The following is a 9,380-nucleotide window of genomic DNA, read 5'->3' as shown; positions in this document are numbered from 1 at the left end:
ACTATTTGTAAATATTTTGTTTAACAAATTAGTAGTGAATTATTATGTCTTTGTTATGTAATGTTCTTAGATACTTGAGTAATTGCTTTAAGCATTTATGAATATTTTATATTGTTCTTCATCTTTCTTATCTTATTATGTATCCTCTGAGACTTTCAAGAAAACATAGTCAATTTTGTGCTTAAAATTATTTATTTATCTATTCATGTTTCACATGTTGGATTAGATATAGTATTAGATTATGACAACATTAACATAATACTTCTTCTTTTTCAAAAACAATTCTCTACTTTTTTTCCCCTTTGGAATTGTACCCTTGGTTTTTTTAAAAGGAAAAATAGTTACAATCTTTATTTTTTTCCCTTTCTTTTTTTATTTTATTTTGAATTGTAGTTTTATTGATTTTTATTAAAAAAAAAAATTTAGATATTTTTCTTGGTGTTTTTGATTGTATGACAGGAAAAAAAAATTAGGTTTGAAAAAGTTGTTTAAAACTAAAAGAATAATTTCCAAATTATATATACTTTTTAATGATAAACAAAATATTATAAATAAATTTTATTAAAAAATTAATATTTTCACTAACTTACCTTTGAATTCTTGAGAAAAAATGTATTGTTTTGATTTTGGTACAACATATATTATATACATTATATTTTGTGATGGTTAATATAATAAATGAAAATATGATTATGAATTAAAATACTATTTATTAAATTAGTACAAATTGAAAAGAAAAAAAAAATTAATGAGACCATCCTAAAAATATTATCACAAACAACAAGTGGGATCTATGATTAGTGTACACTAATTTAGGAGTAGGCTTTATCAAAAAAAAAAAAAAAAAAAAAGGAGAAGGCAATACACTGGATTCTTTAATTAAATTCAAATACAAAGTTGTATTAAATTTAATTGGCCTTGAAAAAGAAAATGTTATTTGTACTTCACTAATCTCCACGTGTTTAACTTTAATTGGAGAATCTAATATACTACACCTAGGATATTGTACCTAATTTCTACCTTTAAAAAATTTAAACCTATGAGATTCACTCCATGATAATTGCGTTTATTATTAGGTTAAGACATTAATTAGTTTTTGGTGTAGACCAAGTTTGAACCCAAGGTTAAGACATTAATTGATTTTTGGTGTAGACTAGGTTTAAACCCAAGATCTCTTATTCGATGACAAGAAATTTACTAGTTGAGCTAAATTTCAGTCCATTCAATCCATTTCGGTTCACTTTGGTCCATTATTTACAATATATCTCATCTTATATAATAATTGAACATATATAATGTATAATATTTCCTTGAAAAAAAAAAAAAAAAAACTTAAAAATTTTAAATCACTTTCAAAATAACAAATGTAGATAGCTAAATTCGGAAAATCTAACATATTGTATTAACTATAATTTGTTAGAAAATAATAAAATCATTTTAAGAACGGTTTTGGAACTAACACTTACAAGTCCCGTTCACTATTTTCATTTTTTCACTTAGTCTTTTTTTTTTTTTTTTTCGCATCATGCGAGTATGCAACTTGTAAATCATAATACGACACATACTTTACTGATAGTAAAGTGAAACCTTTTAAAGCATTATTCATTATTTTTATTATCATTTTTATATAAAAATGGTAAATATTTACTCATAGTCTCTTTTCACGATGTACCCATTTTAAAACACTGATTAAATTAATGATCTGAATCATTTTTGTCCAGGATATTGTCCGAATGCTTCAATATGTTATTAGATCATTGCATGGAGTCTTTCACGCTCAGTCCTCACATGGCGTCTAGTAATGTCCTTCACACTAGGACAGCCAGATAGTGCCATGGTGATCTCTAGTTCATCCTTCAGCATTTGGATGACTTGTCTCACCCCATTTTCACCCTTTGCTGCCAGCCCAAATATAACAGGTCTTCCAATCTGCAATAGCATATAAATTACAATTGACTTAAGATTAAGAATCAAAATAAAAGATTTAAAAAGAAAATCAGGGGTTTTTGATTGGAAAACACTGGTTGTGGTTATAATTAACAATTTCCCGATTTTAATGCACCACAAATACCCTATTCTAGATTTATCCTTCATAATATATTTGTTATGAATATGTGTGAGTGTTGAGTCCCACATCAAGAAAAAGTAAAGAAAATTAAAAGATGATATGCATAGTGGTTCCAAATCCATTGGCTTTAGATTTACGGGTTGGAATGGCATTCCAACATGTGTATTAAGAGGCTCTTAGTAGAGTCCCTGGTTGTCACTCCCACAACAATATCCAATAGTACTCTCAAAGTATTTCAATGATCTGGATATTCAACTTCAGCAAGGTTTTATTTTTTTATTTTTTTTTTTTCACATGCTAGTTAGACACAAATTGGTTAAGGTCCCACTCAAGCATCATGCTGAGAAAGAAGGATGACAATCTAGGAGCACAGTATGATAGAATCTCCAAAAGACATCAGTTGTTTGCACAGACTTCTATTGCACTTGAGACTCACACAACAACAACAATTACACTGGTGCATGACTGTAAAATACACATGGTCTATTGTGACATCAATTACAAGCTCAACATTGCATGTGAACAAAAAGAGTCTAAGAGGAAATTTTTATAAATTAAATTAATTTTAAAGAGTTTTGTGTGTGTGTGTAGGAGAGGGGGGGGGGGGAGGAGCTTACAAGGACGGCTTGTGCACCAAGGGCTAATGCCTTGAAGATATCTGTTCCTCGCCGTACTCCTCCATCAAGGAAGACAGGAACTCTTCCTCTGACAGCATGAACCACCTGCAACCGAAAGGTACATAAGTATCCTCAAACATGTACGCTAAGCTTGTTGATTGAACTCGCAATGCCAAAGAGCATACTAGGAACTATACACACATCCAAACAGAAAATTCAGGATTTCATGAGATGCACATTTCCTGTATTAAAATGCTTAAAATTCCTACAAATTGTTATGTTGTTGAGGATGTCTTGCTACCATATTACCGCCAAAAATATTTCACTAATTAATAGAGACACACCTCTTCCAGAACATTAATAGTTGCATCCGTATAATCAAGTTGACGAGCTCCATGATTGGAGACCATAATCCCAGCAACACCTACTTCTGCAGCCTTTATTGCTGCAAATAGTAGCACATCAAGTGTTAAGGAGACTTGAGATGTTGAACAGCAGGAAAAAAAAAATGCTAGAATTTCTGGGATCTGAGTTAACTATCAAGAGCACCTAATGTAGTAGAATTTACATGGACTAAAATAAATAAATAAAATTTAACAGAGATGATAGAGAAGGTAATAATAGGAAAGAGAAGATTACTTAGGATGATCAACAAGTCTCCTATTCTATAATTCCCAAAGGTAAAAAAAGGATTTAAGGAGTTTCCTTTATGAGTAGAATTTTTTTCAATTAAAAAAATAAAATCTTATAATGGTTACATTTAGAAATTTAATGGGTTAAAATACTAATTATAAATGACTGAATTTTTCATTGGAGGGTCAAAGTTTTAAAAGGCAGATAAGGTTCTTCCTGTTACTAAAGGGAAGGAGAAAATCAGGAAGACAAAGTAAAGAGATGGAAACATCCAAAGTAAAGCTTTATCTTACCATCTTCTCCAGTAAGCACTCCCTTGATGAGAATTGGCAAGTTTGTAATTGATTTTAACCATTCTATGTCCTGCAGATATTGTAATTTACTAATTAAACCTTGGTTCTAGAGTGCTGCCTGGTCTACACTAAAATTAAAGAGTACAAAATATGACCATTACAGTAGTATCTTTTAGATACTCATCTAGTGAAATGCAACTAATTTGCATATATCTCATTGACTTATGTCAAGTATTTTCTCCCCACCCTTTAAATCTCTCTTTCCCTAATCTGTGCTAGGTCCCTGGTAAGTAAACCATGAGACTTTGCCAGTTAGTCAGACTTAAGTCCTGACATATTTGAACAAGCATATCAAAAGGTAATCTACTTAGTTGCTGGTTTATACCTTCCAACAAAGGGAAGCATCCATTGTCTTGTTGGCATAAGCTTCTATGTTTGAGCCATTATCCTGCAGAAGTTTAGTTTCTGAATAGTTAAGACAATTTTAGTCCAAGTCTAAATAACCAATTGCACTGCCACACTACGCACATACAGGCAGTATGTAATGAAGACCTGAAGCCGGTAAATGATCAGAAACTTTTGTTAAACAAAACTAACAGTTAAGATTTAACAATATGACACTGTCCTTGGCGTAAATTTGTTAAATTTTGTGACGTCTACTCCATTGTTATCTTAAGGTTCACAATAACAGAAGTACACTCCATTGTAATCTTAAGGTTTACAATAACAGAAGTACACGATAGATGCATTTCTCTATTACATTCTCAAATCTAAAGATAGTTTGTGCAGAGGCAGAAACTGTGCCATATCCCACATTCTGGTAATTGGTGATTAGTAGTGAACTGTAAATCACAGATTACATGTAGTGATAAAAATAACAATAGATTTCTAAGGAAGAAATAAAGAGATGAAAGATTTATAGAAAAATGATAAAAACAACAATTGAATTAAAATGTAAAAATAAATAAATAAATAACTATTTGTTCACGTTGTGAAATGAAGGAAACATATTTAGTGTGCATGTTTGAGACATACACATTTTATACCTTGTATTTCGAAATAATCCATATTGATAGACAGAGACAGTGTTACATAAATCACTTCACACTTCAAACTTGTTTTTTGAATGACAATGTTCAGATTAATGGAGGGTTTTTTGGCTTATAAAAGGATGCATGATATGGTACAGTTAAAGCAATGTATTTTTCTCAAAGAAAATATTAGAAACCTTGGTAAATAGAATAACCTCATCATTCTTAGCTGGCATATTTAGATTCAAAAGTATAGAAAACTATTCTACTCACAGAATCAGCTTCAATTGATAAGAGACCCTCAAGATTCTTCAGTCGAGGTGCAACCATTCTGCAGGAGTTATTACAGTTGTTGTTTAATGAGATGCATTTGACATAACTCATTGCATCAATATGAGAGACAAATAAATAAGATATCTTTGGTATTAGAGTTCAAATGTCAATCCTGTCCCCTTTTATAAAAGCATCTATGCCAAACTACGAAGGCAATTAAATTATAGAAGGAAAAAGAAAGAGATAACATTTTACTTGTTTTTTATGTCTGCCTCCCTTCGACCAAATCTGGGACAGTCAACAGTCACAACAAGAGCCTTGTATCCATTTCTCTCCGCTCTCTGCACCAACGTGGCTGCTATTTCTCGCTGCTTGTATACCTACTCACAAATAATTACCAAATTTCAGTGTGTTTTTCTACCTAATAAGATAACATTTAAGGAAAGTTTAACAACATAAAATTGAAATAATATGAGATCAAGAATAATTCAGTACATATAATTGAAAGAACCGAACAGCATTGCAGCTGGAAGCAACCTCCTCCACAGTGCAAGACGAAGTGAAGGATAGAACCTACAGTAAAAATATATTCAGTGAGCCAGCACCCTGTGTAAGTATGAACTCAAATTATTGTTTCAATACCATTATGGTTTTACATGCAGCGGCTGCTCTGGCTGTGGTAACCTCTCCTGCAACAAAACAGCAACATAAGCATTTGATAGGGGGAAAGGAAGTCTCAGCTGAGGACTTTTCCTTAAAGATTTAGACCTTCAGGGTGTGCCAACTTATGCATGGCAGTTGGAGCAATCAGAATTGGTGCTGAGATTTTGTACCCCAATACAGTAGTTGACATATCTATTCTGCTAACATCCACAAGAATTCTAGGCCGAATCCTGAGAAAGCCATAAAAACTATATAGATAATAAAATGCCATACCCAGTTCGCTCTATTAAGAGTAGAAGGTTTAGCATGTTACATGATTCTTTGAAATGCTTCCACATTCTCTTTTAATGTGTACTGGTCCTCAGCTCCACCAGCATAAAAATCATAGTACATTTTTGGAAGGGCTTCCCTAGCCAATTCTTGGAACTCATTCACATTTACTGGCTCACCTACCATTTTGTCCTGGAAACATGGATATATTTTCAATTTTTCAATAATCTGTTCCTAGAATAAATCTGAACAAAGATCAGAAGCTCAAACTATGATAGACATATTAGAAGACTAAGGCATGTTTGAACTTATTGCAGAGATTTTCTAAAGGTGACACTTGGAACCATGGCGTTTACTTAGAAGGTTATGAGGTTTGATGTTTTGTTTTAAAGAACCATGCTTATATCATGAGACTAAAACAATCCACAAGAAAGTATCAGGATACAATAAAAGGCATCCTCTTGTAACAGTTTATTGTACAGTAAATCTATACTTAAATTAGTTAAATACATGCACATCTGATATTTTTGGGTCCTTCTAAACCCTCCAAGCCTCTAATCTCTCACCCTATTGCCCAAAATAGCTTTTGAAATTTCAGTCCATCATTATAAATGGATATATCACCAAAACCGATAGTTTTCTATAAATGAAACGCAACTGGGGAAAAATTGCAATTTTCAAGGGATGTCCAAATATGCTTCTAGTGTGCATAATAAGTAATGACACACAGCCACTGGAAGATACTAAGTGTTCATCTTAAATACCAAATTTGCAAGCACGCCACCATTCACTTGGGAAATCTAATTGAAATTTTAGCAGCTCACACACAATATGTAAACCAATCAATATGTAAGCCAATCAATAGTTTGCTTTGACCCAATACGCATGATGTGATGAGCCAGTTAGATACTTGTGTAACTTTACAAGACAATAAAATCTGGCCTTAGTTAAACTTACCAATGAGAGATGAAAACCTTTGAAGATTACACAAACTGGATAGCCAGAGCACCTTCTAAGCAAGAAGATTGACTAGAAGGTTAGTTGAATCAATATGTATAGGCCATAAACATGTGAAGCTGGATATCAATATATAGTATGTTAATTAAAGTGCCATCTTTGGGTGCTTTTGTTTGTCATTTTGTGAATAAGAAAGAGAGATGACAATGGCAAGGCAATAAAAAATATATATAATCCAGAGAGAGGAAAAGTAAAGGACAAATGACTAGTGCAGTAGTAATAGTATGAGTTGTTACAGGATACAAACAAAATTTCACAACCTTTTTAAATTAGCCAATCACTTCCAACATAGGCCATTATAAAAAGGAAAAACTTATGTACGCTAATTTAAGCGTAGTACACTAGATCCTCTAATTAAATTCAAATATATAATTCTATTAAATTTAATTGACCTTGAGAAAGAAAACATTGTCTACGCTTCACTAGTCTCCATGTGTTTAAATTTAACAAGCCATAGACCCATGTGATGTGTGCAAATATATAAACATTATGTAATGAGGTGTAATATATAAAAAGTGACAATTACTTCAACTATTGTCTATTTTTCAAACAAATTTATACAAGTATTTTTTGTCTTTTTATCTTTACAAATATATCATTCAATTTTTTTTTATTAATATTTTTTTAAGGTGAACCATATTCTTCTAACTTTTGCTATAATGTGTTATATTTGCCTAATATACAACTAAAATTTATAAATTTCAAATTTATTATTCAGATTTCTCATCTCTTAAGGAATAAGGATATTATTATAATAATCAAAATTCATCCAAAATTACAATATTATTTTAACCAAAATTAAAATGAAACCAAAGAAATAAAAGATATATTTTATAATATTTTTTTTACTCAAACAATTGGTAGGCATATTTCAAATTCAAAGCCATGTAGATTGTGTTTTTATATAAACTCAAATTTCTATTTCCAAAAACAAAAAAAAAAAAAAAAAAAAAAAAAAAAAAACTAAGTATTAATCCAAACCAAAATTCAACCAAAGCTATAAGAGGGAAAATACTTTGTGATTGAGAAATTAAAAATACACAATACCAAAACGCATATTTGTAAAATTTATTATTAAAAAAAAAAAAAAAAAAAAAACCATCAACCTTAATTAGAGTTATAAGAAAGAACAAAAGTTCCACCAAAAGAAAGTAGAGAGACAGAATACTCACAGTTTTTGTGTTGGAAGATATGGATTGAATAGGAGAAATGATATCAAATTTATACAAAATAAAATGGAGAGAAAAAAAAAATCAAATTTTTAGATAGAGAAAAAGATAAAAGAAGTGTAATGGTAAAGTAGAGAGTAGTGAGGATATAAAGAGGCAAAGGTGGAGGGGAAAGGTTGGAGGAGTCTAATAATAGGTGTGGACTAATAATTATAAAAATAGATGTGGAATAAGTTGTGGTCCTAAAATAACTCTAAATATCTGGTCATCAAATTTGTTCAAGTTCCTTATTTACTTAATTGTTTCTTTTTCTTATTTATGCTAGTTGTACCATAATTCTCGCATGACGTGTTATATCTAATTGCAGCCTAGACACTCAATGATGCTAAACATGGTAATTGCTAAGGAAATTGGTTAATCAGATTATTTGTTCTTCCAACTCTCCCTTGATAACAACATAAGATAATTATAAAAATAGACATGGAATAAGTTGTGGTCCTAAAATAACTCTAAATATCTGGTCATCAAATTTGTTCAAGTTCCTTATTTGGAGATAGATTAGTAGTTGGCAGTCCCATCTTTCTATCTTCTTAGTCAACTATAGAGGGAGCATTTGCCGATGATGCTATCCTTTAAGCCCAAAGGGATGTGTACAAATTTTTTTATCTTTTGGTTGTGATTTCTCAACTCTCTTAATCTTGTTCTATGGCAATTTATTCATACCATTTTTACTTAATTGTTTCTTTTTCTTATTTATGCTAGTTGTACCATAACTCTTGCATGACATGTTATATCTAATTGCAGCCTAGACACTCAATAATGCTAAAAGTGGTAATTGCTAAGGAAATTAGTTAATCAAATTATTTGTTCTTCCAACTCTCCCTTGATATTCTCTTGCTTAATGGTTGTTGAGGTCTAAAAAATCACAACACCCAGGCCTAAAGAAATAACACAAGGGGCCATAGAAAGTGAAATTAAAAAGAGGTGGTAAGCCCAAAAGGCTTGAAGCCCAAAAGTCATAAAGGGACAAGCCTTAAAGCCTATGAGAAAAGAAGGAAGAAAAAGAAAAAAGGCCTAGATTAGAAGATTGAAGAAAGACCTGAGTCGGGATCCCCAGAGGCTGCCAAAGGCTCGGGATCCTCAAGACATGTAGCACAGCTAAGACAGGATTAAGATAGCTCAGAGGAAACACCAAAAAACACAAGAAACAAAGGGCGGATATGTCCTTCTCAAGCACCAGAGATGCAGCAAGAAAAGCAAAAAGCTTAGAGTAACCACTCACGATGCAAAGGAACGATACCTCGGGGAACCAAAATGAGGAGCTATAAAAGAGGAAGTAGCAGCAA

The 9,380-nt window shown here is 31.6% G+C and overlaps 1 protein-coding gene across 4 annotated transcripts; it reads right to left on the bottom strand.

Moving 5' to 3' along the window:
* Positions 1–1,573: 1,573 nt before the first annotated feature.
* LOC115988888 (peroxisomal (S)-2-hydroxy-acid oxidase GLO4-like) lies at positions 1,574–8,166 on the bottom strand. Of its 4 annotated transcripts, none has more exons than XM_031112517.1 (13): positions 8,038–8,166; positions 6,806–6,860; positions 5,892–6,040; positions 5,684–5,808; positions 5,558–5,604; positions 5,411–5,488; positions 5,171–5,295; positions 4,916–4,973; positions 3,997–4,059; positions 3,612–3,681; positions 3,030–3,130; positions 2,686–2,790; positions 1,574–1,929 (listed from the first exon to the last, which is right to left on the bottom strand). In XM_031112517.1, the coding sequence occupies exons 3-13, from the start codon at positions 6,032–6,034 to the stop codon at positions 1,750–1,752; spliced, it is 1,095 nt and encodes a 364-aa protein (XP_030968377.1). In that variant the 5' UTR covers positions 6,035–6,040; positions 6,806–6,860; positions 8,038–8,166; the 3' UTR covers positions 1,574–1,749. The 4 variants fall into 4 exon arrangements, with proteins under 4 accessions (XP_030968377.1, XP_030968378.1, XP_030968376.1 ...); XM_031112518.1 differs by having other exon boundaries at positions 6,806–6,857; XM_031112516.1 differs by lacking the exon at positions 8,038–8,166 and having other exon boundaries at positions 6,806–7,043.
* Between the last annotated feature and the right edge of the window lie 1,214 nt (positions 8,167–9,380).

This window comes from Quercus lobata, chromosome 5 (genome assembly GCF_001633185.2).
Source record: "Quercus lobata isolate SW786 chromosome 5, ValleyOak3.0 Primary Assembly, whole genome shotgun sequence".
NCBI lineage: Eukaryota > Viridiplantae > Streptophyta > Magnoliopsida > Fagales > Fagaceae > Quercus > Quercus lobata.
This window is presented reverse-complemented; position numbering and strand designations above follow the sequence as displayed.

Bases quoted from the DNA above. Each gene is read 5' to 3' on its own strand.
- LOC115988888 (XM_031112517.1), bottom strand. From the start codon at position 6,034: ATGGTAGGTGAGCCAGTAAATGTGAATGAGTTCCAAGAATTGGCTAGG. The intron at 5,296-5,410 runs GTACTGAATTAT...ATTTGTGAGTAG, and splicing joins TTCGGTTCTTTCAATTATAT to GTATACAAGCAGCGAGAAAT. The intron at 3,682-3,996 runs GTATAAACCAGC...CAATATCTGCAG, and splicing joins ATGCTTCCCTTTGTTGGAAG to GACATAGAATGGTTAAAATC.